The sequence below is a fragment of the Mesocricetus auratus genome, unplaced genomic scaffold (assembly GCF_017639785.1).
Source record: "Mesocricetus auratus isolate SY011 unplaced genomic scaffold, BCM_Maur_2.0 Super-Scaffold_15014, whole genome shotgun sequence".
Classification (NCBI taxonomy): domain Eukaryota; kingdom Metazoa; phylum Chordata; class Mammalia; order Rodentia; family Cricetidae; genus Mesocricetus; species Mesocricetus auratus.
Window position 1 is genome coordinate 62,710,659 of NW_024429186.1, and position 20,639 is coordinate 62,731,297.

Here is a 20,639-nt window from a genome sequence, read left to right on the forward strand (position 1 = left end):
TAAGCTAGGGCTGTAGGAATACCTTAGTAAAAGTGCCCGCCACTACCTCTACCTTTTAATGCCTTGCAAACCAGCATGGGCACAGCACATGTTTGACACTTCTCTCTAATTTTCTTGGTTATAGGTCCATAGAGCGGAACAACTCTGCGGCAGTGCCATATAATTTGCAGCCTATTAGAGTTTAAAGAAAATCAAACAAGTGTATATACACAAGGTTTTCAACGTATTCTTTCAAGCTCCAGAGCCACACTCTTTCTATGTATGTATGGCTCAGGGACCTTAAGGAGTGCTAAACTGTCACTGAAGACATTGTCAAGCGCAAGCTTCTCTGCACTCGACTGTACAGAAAGAATCCCTGCACACTAGTAAGTACATGCGGACACTTGCTACACTAGTCAAACAATACAAATGATACCTTTCCCTTAGTTTTGATGGTGGGTATAGCTGAAGAGCATGCATGTGCCAATAAACAGCTGTGTGGGATCAGTAAGTTGGGAGCCACTCTTTAAATAAATTGACCCAAAAAAAAAAACTTAAAACAGATCCATAGAAAAACCATCATTCACCCACATATTTGTGTTCGGCTGTTACTGCAGAGAAATACCAGTTACCAGCCAATTCCGGGCGCAAAGTACAAACCACAGTGGAATGACCGACATAGTTGAAAGAAGGTTCTGTGAAAAACAACTTCCTTTTAAACAAACCATCTGACTTTCTCATTTCTCATTACAAAATGAAAACAACTTAACACTTGAAAGTGTTAAGAGCATTTAAAATCCTGGTAACCCATTGAATCCTTGAGGTATAAAACAACTGTTTGGATAATGGGCCAAGTTCCTGGTTATTACTGTTTCAAACAGTTTATAACTCCCTCCTTCTCTCTTCCATAAAGTAGCCTCCATCTCCAACCCACTTATTACTCCTCCCTCTCCCTAGAGGTTACAGTTTCTTAGAGCAACCTTTAAGATGACAGCATCCAAGCTGAACAAGATGCTATTAAAGGACATTAAATTAAATACAGTATATCCTCCTACAACTTCAATCAGAATTTCAGACCAAGTGTTATTTAGTTCAGCTCTCAAGTGAAGCAGAATAACAAATCGCACACTTTGATTTACCTTCCTCGAATGCCAAATGGAGACAGGTGATAAAGAACGCACTCATGCACAGGCTATGAAGTTTCCCCAAGAAATTAATTCTATCTTCAAGATTCCTATCTCAGAGAAATTCCCAAAATGGCACACAAATAGGCCTCTGCTAGAGAGATTACTGGGGCCATTCCAGTAAATGCATTCCCTACCAGCAGAAAAGGGAAGGAAGTAGCTAGGAGGAAAGGAAGGGAGAGAGAGAGGAAGGAAGGGAGGGGAGAAGGAGAGGGGGGAAGCTATGTGGAGGCAAGGGGTGGGGTCAATTGTAAACTGATTTCAAAGTATTTATCACCTTGCTAAATGAAAGTCACCATTCAAAGCTTAGAACAATGCTCTGGGAATAGATTTATCCACAAGAATAAAATATTTAAGGTGTGAATTCTTCATGAGACACAAATATTAAGAACTAGATGTTCATTTTCATCTATCTTCAGATGTCTCATTTTCTAGTTTGAAAGTAACCATTACTGTGCATAGTATTCAACATCTCTTAAAGCTAGATATTCTCCAGTACATGCTTTTCAATGGAATTTTCCAAGATGTTAGAATTAGTCGCCTATGCATCTACTTTGAAAAGCTGTTTCCTTAATCCTGTTCATTGTGATTTATGTGGAGGTGATGCATACCAAAAACAAATAAAAAAAGAACTACCAAGACCGTAAGTTTTTAAATGAACAGTTGTCTGCGTGTCTCCCCATCTTTGCTTAATGCATTACAGCTATGCTGTATCAAAAATAAAACTACCCATGTGATAACCAAGTCTTGCGTCTAAGCACTTCTCTCGGCTTCTTTTCAAGTTCTCCTAAGCGTGCAAGGAAAGTAACCGCTTGCTTGCTGGGGGGTGGGGGGGGAGGGGGGCGTGTGGAACACTGACTGTATTTGTTTTCTTTTTGAATCAACGGGTAACATTTCATACTTCCTACTGAGTCTTTCCTCTTGGAGACAGAAAGAGATATTCACTTTGCTCAAACCGATATGCTATACGCAATTAATGTCATTAACGCTGTCAATTAATAGCAAATAGGCTTCTAAACAAAGTAGGCTGGATGGGCAGCGGGAGGGAAGCACATTGGAGCTGGGGGGGCGGGGCTCAGCCACTCCGAAGTCTAACAATGCTGTTCACGTAGGATGCTTAGGGATGTTTTGAACACAAACTCCCTTTCCCGTTGGCTCTAGTAGTTTAACTAACTTCAGACAGACATGCTCCACTGAGTCCCTTGCATGGATATGCAATTCTCACCAGGAACTTTTTCAAACACACATCCCCAAACAGTAACTAACCCGGTAGAGATGCTCAGACCACTGACACATTTTGGATCTTGCTGTTTGTTTGCTCATTTAGACTTAAGGGGTTTTCGTCTTTCTTTTTCTTTCTCTCTTATTATTTTTTTTTCCTGGAGAGGGAGTGGAGAGAAGGGGAGGGCAGAGTCGGGGACCCACAAGTTGCCCGGCCCAGGGCAGCAGCAGCGGGAGGCGGCGCGCCTGGCTGAGCCCGCCCGGCCTAGCAGCTCTGGGAGACTGCCCCTCCAGCCCAGCGCTCCGCTCCCGCCCCGGCCTCCTCCCTCCCCCCCTTCCCTCCCCCACCCCAGCTCATTCCCTTCCTAGAGAGCAGCTGCGGCGGGACCTGCGGCGGCCGGGGGGATCCCCGGCCCCCACCCTCCCTCCCGGCGGCTCCGGGCGGCAAACACAGCGCCTTCTCTTTGGGGTTTGTTTGTCTTTTTTTTTTTTAATCTTTTTTTCTTTTTCCTCTCTTTCTTTTGCTTTTTTTTTTTCCTCCTTTTTTTTTCCATCAGCGAGTCACTCCATTCGCCGAGCTTAGGAGGTGCGACTGCTCGCTGCCCGCCGCCGCCAGAGCCCGCTCGCTGCAGCAGCCGCCGCGGGCGGACAATGCGCGGGGACCCGGCAACGCAGCCCCCCGCCCCAGGGACCGCGGGCCGGGCCCCGAGGAGGGCTGCGGAGGGAGCGAGCCCGCCACCCCAGCCTGCCCGGCGGCGGGAGCTGGGCGCGGGCGGCAGGTTCAATAAACAGAAAAGTGTTACCGTTCTCGCCTGGAAGGATCCTGCTGAAAGCTGGGCTTGGTGGGCGCCATCTTCCTGCAATTTTTTTTTTCCTCTCTTACTTTTTGCCTCGCTCCCCCCCTTCCCGGGGCGGGGGGCGTGGGGAGGGCGGGGGTGTGCGTGTGCGTGGGCTGGCGGGAGAGAGTGCGGGCGCGCGCGGCGCTCGGGGGGCCAGGCGGGCGGCGGCCGTGGCCGTGGTCGTGGCCGTGGCCGTGGCGGCAGTGGCCGCGCAGCTGAGGCTGGGAGGCTACGGGAAAGTAGTGGGGCCCGAGCGTCGCCGGCCGCCGGACGTCCCCTCGCGCCCGGAGTGCTCCCTGCCGCAGGTCGCCGCCTCCTCGGCCGCCCGAGCCTGGTCCTCCCCTTGCTCGCCCACCGCCGCCGCCGCCGCCGTCCATGCGCTGCACAGCGCCCGCGGCCCGGGCCGCCCCGGCTCCCGAGACATGCCGGGCGCGGAGACAGGCGGCCGGCGCGGGCGGCGGCGGAGGAGGGGCGGGCGGCGGGGGAGGCGGCCGCGCGGTCCCGCGGGCAACCCGGCCAGGGCCTCCGGGTGCTCGGGCCGGCGCGCGCCGCAAGCGCCCTCGCCGCAGTCACCGGGGGGTCGGCCCGCGGGCAGGTGGGGAGCACACCCTCCTGGCAGGCAGGGGCGGGGGGTGGTGGGGGGGCTAAGAGTGGAGGGGGAGAACACGCAGGGGGTTCCCAGCTTGACCACTGGGAAAGTATTTCTGGGCATTTTCCAGCGGCTTTGCTCCAGAGCTGTTTCTCTGCCTGCAAGCAGATACACACCCCCTTCCCCTTCCCCCTCCTTTCTCTCTCTCTCTCTCTCTCTCTCTCTCTCTCTCTCTCTCTCTCTCTCTCTCTCTCTCTCTCTCTCTCTCTCTCTCTCTCTCTCTCTCTCTCTCTCTCTCTCTCTCTCTCTCTCTCTCTCTCCATTCCTCCCTCTCTCCCCCTCTTTCTGTGTCTTGTCTCTCAGTGTCTCTTTATGTCTCTGTTTTCTCTTTCTCTCTCCTCCCTAGCCCCCTCTTACCCTCTCTTCCCCCATCCCTCACCCGCCCCCGTGCGTCCCTCTCTCTCTCTCCCTCCCTCTCTCTCATTTGGGGACTGGGAAGCTTGGCTGCTGGCGCAACAACGCCACTCAGTTGCAGTTGCAAACACTTCCCTTCTCTAGAGTATTTCAGCCTGCAGAAAAGAGAGAGTGGGGATTAGAATGCCGAGAGTGGGCTGGACCGTCCTCGGGGGATAGGGGGCAGTGGAAGGAAATTAAAGCGTGAGGTGATGTGTCTTGAGCTAGCCAAGGCCAGCAGGCCCAACAGTCAGCCCTGTGCCTCTGAGCAAGGATGCTGGACCTGCACCTTGTGACTCTGGCGCCCTCAGCCAGGAGCCAGAGCTGGAACAGCTACATTTTTTTCCCCACATGCTTACAGATAACGCTGACCCCAGGGTTCACAGGCCAGTCCCCATACCTTGAAATGCTGTTACATACAAATGTCATCGCAGAGCCAGGTCCTGGTACCTAGGAATGGATTGCTGACCTCTGGAATCTAGTCCGGTCACCTCACCATTAAACTGTCCAGCCAGGCCTGGAGAAATGACGACTCAATGCAGACCAAGCAGGAATCTTATTACCTGAAGGGACCCTGGGCAGAGAGAGCATTTGTCCACTCTGCCTCAGCCTAAGTAGGGCAACTCTTTTTTGCAGGCTACAGCCAGTCCTGCAATACATTACCCAGGCAAGAAAGACACCCAAGACAGCTCCACATTGAACAAATGAGAGTCTGATGGGAAACATTCTTAAGGGGAGCCGTGCCATCTGCTGTAAAGTTGGGGCCCGGTAGGTACTCAATAGGTGTCCCCTTCCTGCAAAGTAGGGAAGGGCTTCTGAACCTCCACTGAACACACAAGTGGATGGCGGTAAAGGTGCAGGCATCTTCATCATGTTGAACACTTTGGAGTAGCCGTGAGTACACTCCACAGGTAGAAGAAATAGAGAATGGTTAGGAAATGAATTGGATCAGTGATGAGTGTTGCCTACGAGACAAATGGGGGCTAGCAAAGAGGAGGGAGAGTTAGCCTGTTGGAAGGTCTCCTTCCGGGAGAGACAGTCTAGGACAATTCAGCCCAAAGGTGACAAATAAGAGAAGTCTGTGTTCTCTCAGCAGGCAGACCACTGCTTGAAAACCCACCCCTGTCACCCATCAAACTCCTCAAATATATATATATATATATATGTATATATATATATTAATTTTAATGGTGCGTCCAGGTCTCCGGGTGGAAATTAAGTCTAGTCTACCTCGGAACCCTGAAGCCTGTGCTGGTGAACTGTGAAAAGAGACTCCTGGCTTAAACCTTACCTCCAACACCTGCCAATAATTTTCTTGCCCAACTCTTCTGCCCCCAAATTAACTAAAATTAAAGACAGTAACAGGTGTCATGAGAGCTGAGTAACAAAGCCAAAGGAAACTTCCCTGTCGCTACTGTCATCTCACTCCTGTCAGTATAAGAGAACCTTTAAATCGAAGGCAGGAATAAAGCACACCAAAGGAAAAAGTCGAGAATTCCTTTTTAGAGCCCTTGTCTTTAGAAGAGTGCTGAGATTGAGGTTTAACAAGTGGTCTGAGTCCCAATAGGAAGTGTTGAGGCAGACACTGGGGGGCTGCCCCTGATGCTCCTGACTTGAGGGGCGATGAACCCCAAGATCATCTTTTTCTAAAAGACAATGCCAATATTGAGAAAAAAATCCTAAAAGCCTAGATTCTTGACAGCCCCTTCTGCCCAATTTACATCTTATAGGTCAGTTCTAGTTCCTGGAGGTCCCTGGAATTGTCCAAAGGCCATGTGACATTTCTGACCCTTGAATCTCTTCTTCACAAACCACACTATTGTCACTATTGCCTACACTTCCTAGTTAAAGTGACCGCTGGTTCCTATTGTCATTTAAATGTTTTATAAACGACAAAAACACATACCTGAACCATAAAAAGGAAAAATGAATTCTCTACTGGTGTTCTTGGAAGATGCCCAGATCTTTTTTATTAAAGGTTCTTGTAACCGCTGGAGTAAAACAGTCTAAAATAACTTAAGCAAAAAAAAAATCTCTTTGACAAAGATTAGTCCCCTTTTGAGTTATTTTCAATGACTTCTTTTTAAACTTTTGACAATAACCAAGGCATGTAATGAAGTCCTCTACAGAATATTTGCAATTACATGAACTGAACTTGGAATATACTGTGTTAGACAAAATCTGGTCACTGGGCCATGGTTACAAGGCACAAAATATAGCAATGACAGATTGCTGTAACCTTTGCAGTTTAAATACTGTTGTTTCAAACCAAGGGTTCTCAAATCAATGAAGTTTCAAATATGAGGTAAAATGATCATTTGAATTATGCATTGTGTATATTTTAAGCTAACTGCCATTGGCAAACCTCTTGGATGTTTAATCGTGTACAATCTGGGAAACACAAATATTTAATTTCACACTCTCGTGTGCTCTTTCTTCCCCCTTCCATCTACCATAAAATTGAGCCCCATGAATGAAGAGTTTACCTCTTTTTGATAACACTGTTGGTTTTTCTCATAGCGTTTTTGTAGATCACATTTCCAATAAAATCTTGGAAAATCAAAAGTTATCCTTAAGGAAAAACTTTAGGGTTAAACAGCTGTTGGTAGTAAATTAATTTCTCTTTTATTTCCTAACCGAATCAAAGGGTGTTTCCGTGGCAATCAGTTTTGAATCTAGAAAATGTCTTTAGGAAAAAGTGCAAGCAAATTCTACCTTAAAACTTCCTCTTCATCACCAAGCCTAACTTTTGTAAAATTTGCCTCTTGTATCTTGGAATCTCATCCATTTGCATTATAATGCGTTTAAGATGAATACTAACAGAGCCTAAGATTTTCGGATTTCACATTGTATTTCCTTGTAGTAACAGGTGACATGATCACACTTTTAGGTAGAATTACAAGTCTATCGCTGCACATGAAAATCGTTTCTATCCTATTTGGAAACAAATGATCAATCAGCCTCCGATGATCAATTGCTCCCCTGGCTGTCCATCAGCGCGGATTCGCACTGGCAGAGACATTGAGAACATTTTGCTGGAAGGGGAGAAGAAGCCCAAACTTTGCAAAAGCATCCAGTGCGCCGTCTCAGACTTCACCGGAACTCTCTGGCTACTCGGGGCTGAGGCTCTGCGTTCAGGGCCTGGCAGAGGGCAAAGGATGACTTCACTTCGCCTGTGCACTGGAGTGCTTTTCAGTTCGGATTGTGTAATCCCCCCTTTCCATCTTCTGTAGCACAGGGGCAGGCAAAGTGAGCTCTAACGGTATGCATGCGTGTTCTCAGGCACAAAACAAGAGCAAAGTGAGTCCCACCCCAGGGCCCGGGGCGAGGGCACTATCCCAGCTCGGGCGGGACTACTCACCGCTGCTGGTAGGAGGTGATGCCCTGGACGTTCTGCGGGGTGCCGTTGGCCGCGGCTCCGGCCCTCCCCATGCCCGCACCGGCCGGTACCCCAGCGGTCGCCCCGCCGGCCGCTGCGGCCGTCACCTGCACGCTGAAATCCGGAAAGATTCGGATCATTGCCGCGGCTTGGAGCTCCAGGCACGGTTGCTCTGGGCTCAGACTGGCGGGGGCTCGGGCTCGGGTTCGGGAGGCAGAGGCAGCAGCAGCGGCGTGAGCGGCGGCGGCGGCAGCAGCGGAGCCAGGCACCAGCCTGCAATCCCATTAGTGAGCCGCGGCCACTGTGCGCGGCGGAGAGGCGCTTTGATGTGCGCGCAGCGGGCTGAGGCGGAGGGGGGGGGTGGCGTGGAGGAGGTGCGGGGGGTGTGCGAGGGACTTGCAAACAGCAAAACGTGTCAGGGTGGGGCCTTTTCTCCCTTTTGGGGGGCACTGTTGCTCCCCCCTCTTTCCAGGATGTTGCTCTCACTGGCTGCTCCAGCAGCGCCGCGCGAGCCCAGCTGAGGGAAGAAGGGGAGGGGGTGGAGGAGGAAGGATGCACCGGGAGGCTTGGCGAGGACTTGGCCGGTGCAAGGGAATAACGGGCAGTGGAGGGTGCGTTTCTTTCCCTCCCTCTTCTACACACACACACACACACACACACACACACACACACACACACACACACGGAGCGCACTTCCGACCCAAAGTGCAAGACTGTAGTGCGCTCTCTCCCCTCCTTTCTCTGGAGAAATAACCACCATCTAGGCAAGCTCCAGCCTTCTGTGGCTGACAGAAACCGGGATCCCAGCCCGCGGGTGTAGGAATGGGGCACAGAGCCTCCCGTTTCAGCCCGGACCCCTCTTTGACCCTATTCTCCACACTAAGCGATGCAAGTGCGGCCAAGAGCAAGTTGGGTTCCTGGAGAACTTGATACTTATCTCGGAGAGGTAGTTTGCAAAGGCGGAGGGAGTGGGGGGCGCTTTTGTACAATAGAGAGTTTGGACCGCTTAAAAGAAAGGGCTCTTCCCGCTCCTCGTGAGCGGAAGAGTTGGTCCTGGGAAACTTGTGAGGTGGGGTCTGTGGGTCCAGCTAGAGCCCAGCTTGCACTAGTGATCCACCTCTGGACGTCCCCTTTGACCGTGGAAACGAATAAATTGGTAGCCACAATTGAAACGAACTCTGCGAATTCCAACCATCAAGGAAACAAAAAGAGAAAACACGTGCATTTATTTCCTCGCGCCTTCCAGTTACTTCACATTGTTACATCCGCCTTTCATTAGGGGGTGAGGAGGGATACTCGTGGTTTGGGTGCATCTTTTTAGTGAGACTTGCTGGGGTTTCACTGAGCTGCGGGGGGCGGAGGGGGGACGGGCGTGGGATTTGATGGTTTCTCCCACCCCTGCTCAGGACCTGGGTTACACACTTTCTTCCCAGTCTTCTGGCTGGTAAACGGGATTCCAGTTATGAGACGCGGGCGGGCACAGCCCTTGAGAGACGCTGGGCTCCGGCTCCCCTAGCTAGTGTCCAGCACTCAAACCCCTTGCCCAGCTTCGCTGCTGCTGCTGCTGCTGTGGCTGCTGCTGCTGGTGGCGGTGATGATGGTGGTTATTTCCTCTTCTGGTACTCTCCTTCCCATTCCGCACACAGCTGGACACTGCAGCTGAGGGACTAGCAGCCCCTGCACCCTCCACACAAACCCAAGTAACTGTGACGGCGGTGTTGCCCTGACCCAGGGCCAATCGCGCTTCTCCGGGCCAGGCACCTGCTTAATCCTTTGAGCTTGGGACATAGCGGGCCGCCGCGGGACCCAGCGAGACAGGACACATTGGCTTGAAGTTGCCAAGGCAGAGTGTGACAGAGGCTTCCCAGCAGGGCATCCTGGCAGTCTAGGAGCCAAATGCTACAGCAGATCCATGCTGTCCCTCCCACCCTGATGGTTCTGGAAACCAGAGGAACTGGACAAAGGCGAGTCTTCGCTCAGGCCCCATCCCACTCCTGCCAGGGCAACCTCTGGGCATCCCCAACCGAAGTGGCTTTTGGGAGAAGCCTCCGCGCCCAGCAGTCACAGGGAGACGGAGGGGGAGCCTTGGCTCTCACTGGCCGAGCCCACGGCGCAGCTGCGTTTCCATTTTCCTCTCAAAGAAAATGCTTTGGACGGCAGATAATACCAGGAGATATGAAACTGCTTCGCCCCCCACATGTTGCACGTAAAAAGAATCGTAATGAGCATCTGTGGCTTGTGTGAGAGAGTCCATGAGTTAGTTGAAGACCGAAGCAAGGTCCTGACTTCCAGCTTCCGGGTCATTTTCTAACAGAAGGACTAGCAACCAAACGCATTACCCAACTGCTGGCTGAGACCTGGGCTGAAGGTGCCCTGGAGTTGTGGGGGCACTGCAAAAAGCTGCCTCTTCAGGACCCCCACAGTGGGACCTCCGCCCATACTCAGCCCAAGGCTCACACCTCCTTCCCCTGTCCTCTGCACCAAATCTGAAAGGATCTCACATCCTGGGCTCTGTGCAGGCTTTCTGCTGAGAGAGAGCCTTCATGCCCATTCTGGAGAGGCCAGAATGCTTTGGGGCATGCCTTCCTGGGTTAAGGCCAGCAGTGCTGTAACCAAAGGAAACCCAGTGAAGGACTAAGAACTGAAGTTAAAACTCAGTCCCTTAGCAGGCAGTGACTTTCTCTAAATCAGTCTGCATAGTTGGCCCACTGAGGCGCTGATGCTGTCATAGCATGCTGTCATAGCCACCTGTAGGTAAGCAAACCAGGTAAGGGAGGTTTTCAGTGGGGATAAGGGACAACCAGTAGTGTCATGCTGAAGCAGTCCCTATGTACCAAGAAAAACAAGGGAGATGTTCTTTGGCCAATAAATAAATAAATAGGCTTGTTTTTAATATTAGTTTTTCTTTTAATTTCTTTCTGCACAATTAGCAATGAGCTTTACATTTGTGGCCAAAGAATATCCCTTCTTTAATTGTTTCAATACCAAGCCCATGACTAGATGAGGTTAGTGGTACCTTGCTAGTCATTAGCTGTTTTGCAGGAGAGTTGGTCTGCGAATGTGTAACCCCACTTTCCTTTCCTTTCTGGTAGCATCATTTTCTTGAAAGCCCATGAAAGCCAAACTATCCCAAGAGAAAGGGTGGGTAACATCCATTGTCTGATGCTTAAAACTGCCCACTCTGAGGCCTCTGCAATTAAATGCTATATTGTCAAAGTAGTTAAGTGAGCATTTCAACTTCAAATTGCCAAATTTCAGTTGCTCATATTTATAATTAATATTGTTCCTGCCCTTAAGAAACTGCTAAAGCAGAAAGGCACAAGAATCCTCAAAGATGATCTATGCAAAAGCTTACCTTGGGATATATTTAAGTCTCTTTCTGTATTTTATCTTTACATATAGGAAGGCAGGTTTGCATGCACAAGAAATAAAGTCCTTATTGGATCTGCTTATCTCCACGTTCACTAAAGACCTTGAGCAAACTATAAGTTTATTCTCTCATTAGTGATTCAGATTCATTACTCTTTTCTGTCAGTTAAAATCTTTACATGCTGGCAGCTGTTTAGAAATATTTTGAAAGTTGTCCTGGCATCTACCCAAGCAGTAAACACAAAACCACAGGCTTTCTCATTTTATGCTCTCCACCCAAATGTACATATTAGTACATATAAAGATTCAGAAAAAAAGGATCTTACAGTGTTGTAGCTCTGGATATATACATGCAATATATACATCCACAGATTTGCATCTTCATTTCTGTTGTCATTGTACAACTGAGTCTTTCGCTTCTATGTTAAAAATATCCATTCTTTGGACATTTGTTTCCATTTACTTAAATGGTTTGACTTTGGGTTTTTTTTTTTTACCATTTGCCATTGGAAGCTGCCAGTGACAGGTAGGAGAGTGAAGCCTACACAGCTTGACTGTATCTAATTTTTGCTTCATTTTGGTCAGACATTTAGAAGGAAAATGAACTAGGAGACAGGGATCAGTATACTATAAGTAAAACAGGAAATACACAGGATAGAATTCTGTGCACAAATGAAAGGAATGGTTTACTTTGAAATGGGTGATTTGTAGAAATGATGATGCTGTCACAGGAGACATTCTTTCTGTAGAGAAAGTGAAATGCTAATACACAACAGTTTGGTAGGACTCATTGTAGAGCAGCCGTGAACCAATACTGTGGCCCTGCCCCACCATGTGAGGAAGATTTTACATAGTGTAGAGGGGTTAAATATTTGATTCAATTTTCTATCTTTGCTCCTCAATCCAAATTGAATTCGGGCTCTTATTGCTAAATTTTCCATGCTATTAATGTGTTCTCTAGTCCATTGAAAAGCAAAACAATAATGTCAGAGGAAGAAAAAATAACAAACTGAGTGATATGGTAATTCTTGATTTTCTAGGAGGACAACTAAAGAATTAAGAGACCATATTTAATAAATCACTGTTTGTAATATACAGGTGTCTCTGCATAAGATAGATGAAGATTTCTGAGGATTTTCATCTTAATACTAGATAGGTCACACATTGAAATCGCTTCCATTAATATATTAAATTCTCAGAGAACCTTGTAAATATGTAACTGAAAATACGCACGATTTAGTTACAAGTTAGAGCTTTAACAGGCAGTGGGGAGGGCAGTACTTAGAAAAATAGTGTGAGTGGGGAAATAATTCAGAAATCTACATATTTTGCTAAATTTGGGGGCCAGTAAATATTGAGAAGCACTGCAGACAGATGCTGAAAAGTGAAGTTATTCTTAAACCCAAAATAACAGAGTTCTCTGGGTGTGTTACATTAATTTGTCCAGAAACAACAAGATGTTTTTCAACTTCTCATGTCAGGGGGTTGGATTGGAGTTGAAATCATGCTAACTCTCGGGAAGTGACTTCGAATCCATCCATGATTAAAAGGAGGCCTGAGTCACTGGTTCTATTTTCTTGCTGTTAGCCCAACTCAGGAAAGAAGTTAGTTCTCAAGCCACATAGCTCAGTCCATGTTTGCTCCCACGAAAACCTGAGATCTTGTTAATTGCAATTTTTGTTTCTGGTTCCTCTGGGTGAATATACTCATGTAGCCAATGGACTCTTCTTCACAGATTCCTCTTATTGATGCAAAAGTATTCATCTAAGGTCAGACTGATTGTAAGGATACTTAATTGCTTCAAATTTCTTTTTCAAAATGGAATCTACTGCTCTAGAAGATTTTGACATGAATTTTTCATTCTGGGAAGCATAGGGTATTATATAAACCTATTCACACAGCAAATCAAACAAATAGTTTTATTAAGCTCCATGCTGATTCAACTCTTCTCTTTTTATTAAAAATTAACCTGTTATATACTGTCACCAACAGGGATGGCTCTCAGACATTAGTGTGCATCAGAGTTAGAAGAAGGACTTATTAACACACAGATTTCTGGGTGTCAGTTGTATTGGATCTTATTCTGTAAATCCACTCCAGGATGGGAACCATAGTCTGCATCTCTAAAAAGGCGCTTGGTGGTGATGGTGTGTTTGGTCTAAGCATCTTAACTGGGAGCCGTCTTGTATTCATGACAGTAGATCTTGACTTTGCTACACTCTGACTGAGTGATGAAGGGCAAGTGCACTAAGCTCTTTGTCCCCAGCAACCTGATATGTTAGCAGAAGTACATATGTTAAGAAACAAACCAAAGAACGCATCCAAAGCGATGCAAGAGACTTGTGTGTAGTATAAGTGTGGTATTGGGGATGAGGGTAGGGATTAAAGCAGATGAGACAATGACAAAGCATGGACAGGATGAGTTAAATTTATGTATTCTAAGTCTCAGTTCCTTTATCTGTAAAAGCAGTCACACTGTTTTCAAAGGATTGTTGCCACACAGTCCCCAGTGCTGGATCCATGTTAATTACTGAGGAAAGGTGGTCACACCCAGGAAAACAATCGCAGTGCTGTCTTTCAAGATTTCTGTCATAGAGATGGAGAATGTCCTGGTGATTACCCAGACAAGTTATGAAATATTCAAACATTCTATTTATGAATGTTGACACATCTAAACAATTATTTATCCTAAACACTATAAGATGCTTGAAATCAAAGTCAAGGAAAATACCAGATTAAAAACACTTCAAAGTGTTTCTTAAAGTCAGGAGCTCTTTTCAAGAAACCTGAAGTTTTGTTTTTATTCAAAAGACAGTGAGTTTCAGGCATTGGCCATATGTAGAAAGTCTACAGGCACAAAATAAATAAATTCACAAATTGGAAATACAAATCAGTTAACAGACATTCTACTGGCTACTCCTGGAAACAAGGCTGTCTGAGTTTTATTCTAAATCTGCTTAATCGATACATAGGAGTAGAGATAACTGTTGTCACTAAGATCTTGGTCAGGACTCCCTTCATTTCCCGGGTCCTTGCCATCTCTACTGCAACAATCCAAAGGAGCCAAACAAGATGCAATGTAGAAGAAAGGCAGGGATTATGACAGCAGAGTATGGAGCCAGAGAGGAGAGTGGCCAGAAAGGCTATTGTCCTGATCTACTTGTAAGCAAGCATTCTAGTCATGGTTCTAAAATCTCTAGCAGGAGCAGCTGTTGCTTCACCTATCCAGCTGGTGAAGAGGCCTATTTGGACCCAGTCTCCTGACACTTATCGCACCATGGTAGGTCTCTGGTCTTTAGAGGAAGCCTCCTGGTAACACAATAATCTCAGGCTTTTCAGAGCTGCTGGGGCAGGGTCACATGATTTTCATTTAATGGCCTCCTAGGCAGACCAGGAAGCCCATGTTTCCTTCCAGAGCTGGAAATAGACCTCAATCTCCATTCCGACCACCATGGAAATCCTGACTGTGAAACAGCTTCCAATCCCAATGTCTACCAGACTACTAATATGTAGCCATCCACCTAAAATGATGACATTCATTGGAGCACTCCTGAGCACTCATATACATTTATATCTCTAATCTCCATTAACTCTAAAATACCAGCCTAAGAATTTGGATTATTTTCATCATATTTATCAGTATTTTGTTGTATTCAAAGCTAAAACATATGCCTAGGAATTTATTAGTTCACCTAAAATATCAATGGCAAACTTGTCTAGTAACAAATAACATTTTAAAGAGAAATTAATTTTACATTAAACAACAAATAGAAGAGTGCTATTTTGGGGGGTTTCCTTAAAGTCTAACTTAATAGAAAACTTCTAGATGCTTCTATCCCTTCAGTACTCATTCAGCTATAAAATGTTGTTGGGGTCATAGAAATTTTAGATCACACAGTTATATAATTGGGTAGCTGTTAAATTTTATAGTCTTGTCAGATAAGTGTGCATTCCTCTTAACAACTACACCAAAATTCAAGATTTCTTTTTTTTAAGACTAACTTGTTTTTATTTTATGTGTATGTGTAGGGTCTGCACAGGTGTGTGCAGATTGGGTGACTAGTACTTGAAGAAGCCAAAACAGGACACTGGGCCCACTGGAACTTATATTATAGTTCCACAGCAACCACATGGATGCTAGGAACCAAAGTTGGGTCCGCTGCAGGCACAGCAAGTGCTCTTAACTGCTGAGTCATCTCTCCAGCACTAACAAAGCAATTTCTTTCAAAGTTAGTCATGACCTGAAATCTTGCATCATATTAAGAAACTTTATATTATGTCATTAAAATTCATGAATATGTTCATATTTTCATTAATGTATACTTTTGTACATTTATACAATTATTTTTTTAAAAATTCGACTAATTGGGTTATGTAGCCTTCTAAATATTGCCATATTTTGTTGCTCAATGTGAAAAAAATAATAGTCACATTTAAAACATCTTCCCTGGTAAGCATGCACTGAGAAGCTGCCACACTCACACTGATGGAAGTTTCCTAAAATTCTAATTGTCATTGAAAGCTTGAATATTGCTTTTAACAAATTAATATGGTCATTTTTGATCTCTGAATGTAAGAGACATGTTTCCCTCATTTTAAAGAAAAATTGGTAGAGTCAAATACTAAAAGCCGAATATCCACAGTTTCTTTAGCATAGTGAATGGTATTACTTTTCACTGTAAAGCAGGGAATCATGAAAAGACAAGACGTATAGCTAATGCAACTACCCTGACTCCCGCTAATCCCCCAGCATGTTTATTCACAATTGCTTTGATATAATGAGTGCAATTATCCACAAGTGAAAATGGTAAATACTTTTATATTATAAAAGTTGTTTTCCTCGACCCACACTTGAAGAACTGCAGCCTCAAGTAGTTATTGCTATAATAATTAAATAAGATGTTTAAAATTCCTCTTTGCCATTTCCCAAAGAGCTATTACCAACCATAGTTATATATTGTTTTATTATCAAGCCATGAATATGTTGTTTTCAGTGTTATACTTAGGATTTCCATTTTATGTAAAGCTCAGAAATGGGTGCTTTGCTCAGGGCTTGTGAGGCCTCAGGCTTGATCTTAGCACCTAATAAGAAAGAAAGGAGATAGCATGGCAAGGCAGGGATGTGGGGAATCCTTTGTTCTTTTTATATCATTTGAGTGGGGGACACAGTTTTGACCATAGTAATTGCAATACTTACTGTTGACTATCTGGTGAGAAGAACTGATTTTAACTCTGTTCTCTGAGGAAAGGGTGGTTTTTCAGAATCAAATCGTTCCCCAGAAAGACTGACATAGGCGCTAGATTAAGTTCCATGTCAGAAAGCATGGTCATCACCTGAAGGTGGGTATTTCTGAGAGGTAGAGCCTGTCTGATTTGAGGTGGATTTTATCTAAGTAGAAGAGCACCTTCTAAGAATGCAGATTTGAAGACACTTTGCACTGGGTATGTGTTTGAGCTCATAATGTTTTGCCATGTCATCTCTATACCATGAGCAAAACATCATAGTACACTTCTCAAAGTGTTGTGCAATCTTTGTAACATGGCCTTCACAGGAAAACACAAATAAGTCTCCTTATTGCTTACCACACAGGGTTTCAGAGTCTTGTTCAAAATGAAAGACGAACTGAATTATCATGTAAGCTATTTTCAGTTTGCCTAAAAGAGAGTGAGGAAACCCTATGACTTTAGTATTTAGAATTTCATTTAAGTACCCTGGACAGCTGCTCAAACTACAGAGCTGGTAGGAGAGTAACTGGTTTTTCTAGGGATAGAGCTCTGTGCTTGAGTGACTGGGAATCAAAGACCATACCAAAGACAGGGCCATTCATGGACACTTGCTCACTTGCTATAGGTAGTATAATCCCGTCAAAGAACTCTACCTCCTCTGTCTGTTATACATTAGGTGGAAGTTATAGAAGAATCAGTGTCTAAGATACTGATCTCTAGTAACAGATGTTCAGTGTTCTTAGAGGAATGAAGAAAAAAATTGTATCATAGAAATGTTATCCCTGCACATTTTCACAGTGCTAAGTTACCACTATAACTCTGTTTTAATTCTTAATTTGTCTGAGAGTGATCTCTTCTAAAAATGATTTAGGTGGTTATCACCAATGATCATTATGCGCTCAATGAGGATTCTTGGAGTATAATAATTTTTAAGGGAAGGCATCTAAACCAACTGTTCAAATTTGAAAGTTTTCCAGTCTTATTTTGTTTGATTTGAATGAGTGATACATGCTATTTTCTCTTGTAAATTTCCTCACAGCTAGAGATCTTGGCATATTGTGAGTTTTCTCAATTCAAAGTTTTCAGGGAAAGATGCAACATTCAGCTCTAAAGAAAACTGAAACTGTGAAACTTACGAATGGATCTGAAGAGTCTAACATTAACTGATGTAACCCAAACTCAGAAAGAGAAACACCTTATGTCCTCCCTCAGATGCACAACCTAGCCAAAAGCGCCCATGGGCGTGTATGTAAGAAGCTTTAGACCTGCTCAAAGTCCACACATTTAGAAAGGAGATGAAGAGGGGTTCAGTAGGTGAAGAGGAAACCTAGAGTTCAGGTAGAGGCATGTAACTGTCATGAAAGAGGATGCGGTAAGCTTCTCTACTTGTTTGTTTGTTTCAACTCCATCATACCTTTCTCTATTGTTTTCCTGATGGATCTATGAATTCAGCTTCCTGTTTATTGACATGGCAAGACCCGTTTTGCATTACAAAGTAATCCACCATGATTTATTCCACTGAGGCAGTGGCTGTGAAAATAGCGCTTACTCTTGACTTTCAGTGGCCGTCAGTGCAGTAGGAGCTAGACACATTAGTCACCAAGCACATTTGTCTCTTGACTGACCCACTTATAAAAGGTGATTTTTAAAAAATCCTCTTTAGAGGGAGAGGTTCTGTGATGTGGTATGTTTCTCTTTCTGCTGTTAAAAATAATACCAGATCATTCTATTACAGTGTTATCTACTATGCAAATTGTATTACTACACTACAATAAAATATGGTTTTAAAATTAACAAAAGGAAGGCTAAATAGTATAGAAGATGCACAGTGTGTCAAATCATTTTAGCTTTGTATAATGGAAGCATGAGTTAAATAGTTCTGAAGTTTATTTCTTTCTTATGGTAAGTGCACAGGGCAGGTTACTCTGTACCAAAGAACCTGTTCTCCTCCTGTCCTGTTCTATCATATCAAAAGCACATCAAGTACTCTATCCAGACTGCAAAATGGCAGCTACCACACCCCACATGGAAGCAGCAGGGCAGAGGAGCTATGAATGGGGGAAAAAGTCATGCACATTCCCCCAATGAGCCTATTTGGAAGTGGCATGTTCTTCAGATATCTTTGGGTAAGATGTAGTGGTGTGACACCATTGGCGGTAAGACATGCTGAGGTATAAATACAGAGTTTCACTACTGTAGAAGAAAAACTACCATTGGTTTTAAAAATTCATTAGACATGAACAGACAAACAGATCCACTTAATCCAAGGCTAAGATATTAGAAGCAATCTATCTGCAAGTTAACAAAGAGGCATCCAGGTAGCGATATATTTTGTTTACGATCTAACAAATAAAGCTTGTCTGAAGATCAGAGTACAAAGCTAGCCATACTAGTTAGCCATAGAGGCCAGGCAGTGGTGGTATATACCTTGAATCCCAGCACTCCAGGAGACAAAGGCAGACTGATCTCTGTTAGTTCAAGGCCACCTTGGGCTACACAAGATTGAGCCAGTCTAAAAGAGAAACAGAGCTCACACAAGGTTAACCTAGCACTTGGAATGATACACCTTTAATCCCAGCACTAAGGAGATGGAGACAGCAGTGATATAGTTGGGCAGAGAGAAATATAAGTCTGGAGGGGACAGGAGCTCAAGGCAGTCTGAGGATCACTGCAATCTGAGGATGCAGTTTGAGGACAGGATTGACCCTTTGGTTTGAGCATTGGTAGAGGTAAGAACTAGATTTCTTGTGGCTGGTTACTTTGCATCTCTGATCTTCAACATTAACTCCAATATCTGGCTCTGGGTTTTTATTATTAAGAGCAATTAGAATTCATGCTACACATTCACAACATTGATTATACATCTGGTAATCTCAAAATCAAAAGGCCTCTCCTAAAAAACAGGTAGAGATGGTTCATGATTGTTCATGAAGCCAAGGAGAAGAGACACAGGAGTAGCTCTGATAAAGGAAAGATGATCCATTTCTATGAACTCTGGCATAAGAAATTTTGTGTCGGAGATACTTTCATCTAATGAATGACATGGAACTTAAATCAGGTGACACAGGAAGTGTTTGTGTAACAATGTGGCTTCCTATTGCTGTTTTCATTACATGTCAGACCATGAAGGAGGAGTATTAAGGATCAGGATTTCTCTATCACCATAGCCTTGTTGGTAGAGGAAGGCTGGAGTCAGACAAGCTCCGAATGCACTCTAAGTCTTTGGTGGGGTTGCCACTGTGCCTTCTGCATGAAGATCAGACACAGTTACACAGAGTACCTGGCTCCAGTCTGGAATCTTCCGCTTGATCTGTTTCTAAAATCTAAATTACAAGTTTACCTTTAAAATGCATTTATTTATTACTCCCCCACCCCGTGTGTGTGTGTGTGTGTGTGTATGTGTGTGTGTGTGTGTGCGCGCATGCGTGCTCACGTGTGAGTGTGCTCAAATGACACAGAGCATATGTGAAAATCAGAGAACAACTTGCAGGAATCAGTCTTCTCCTTCTGCCATGGGTATGTTTTGGGAATTGAACTCATGGCATCAGACTAGTATACAAGAACCTTTATTCACCGAGTTATCTCATGAGCATACAGTTCCCCCTTCAACCACACAATCAGCTTTTGACCAAGTCCTCTTTTGATATCATACCACTGTTCTTACCATTTGACAGTTAACAAAGATTATAACCAACTGAACATGGATATCAGTTTGGAGGTCTGGTTAATCTATGGGGCCTCTGGTAGTGGATCAGTATTTATCCCTAGTACATGAATAGACTCTGGGAGCCCACTCCACATAGAGGGATACTCTCTCAGTCTAGACACATGGGGAGGGGTCTAGGCCCTGTTCCAAATGATATGACACACTTTGAAGATCTCCCATGGAAGGCCTCACCCTCCCTGGGGAGCAGAAAGGGGATGGGATATGAGGTCAGTGGGGGGCAGAGAAGGAGGGGAGGGAGAGGGTGCTGGGATTGACATGTAAAACAAGCTTGTTTCTAATTTACATTTAAAAAGGAAAAATATTACCAATTTTGGAGTAGCATTGACTCTAAAACTAGAGCAACTCTTTCTTAGACAACTGACACCCACTTTTGCCCTCCAGTTCTACTTTCAAAATGGGCAGGGAATATATTACAAAGAACTAAGATTCTTCGAGTGCAGGAAGGAAGTGCAAACTCAGGGCAAATAGAGGGTTGGAGGTGGCTGCCTTGGAGGCCTAGCTTCCTACCCTCCCTACAGCCTACAGAGAAGGGTCCTGTGTCACACGTAGACAGCCAGGGAGCAGGGTTGGTTTGTTAAACTGTCACCAAGATAGGAGCTTCTCAAAGCTTCTGTCTGAACATCAAGTCAATTTCTTACTAAACTCTTTCTCATTTTAAATGGGAAAAAGATTA

General features: G+C 44.9%; 1 protein-coding gene across 8 annotated transcripts in view; it reads right to left on the reverse strand.

Moving 5' to 3' along the window:
* The window catches only part of Npas3 (neuronal PAS domain protein 3), a 790,249-nt gene extending 782,116 nt beyond the window's left edge, over positions 1 to 8,133 (reverse strand). For 7 of the 8 annotated variants that reach the window (XM_040743093.1, XM_040743094.1, XM_040743092.1 and 4 more), the window contains exon 1: positions 7,627 to 8,133. In XM_040743093.1, the coding sequence (XP_040599027.1) occupies positions 7,627 to 7,784 (158 nt within the window). In that variant the 5' untranslated portion in view covers positions 7,785 to 8,133. Of the gene's footprint in view, positions 1 to 3,187; positions 3,312 to 7,626 lie in introns of those variants that run through there. The other variant, XM_040743096.1, reaches the window with a different exon arrangement.
* Between the last annotated feature and the right edge of the window lie 12,506 nt (positions 8,134 to 20,639).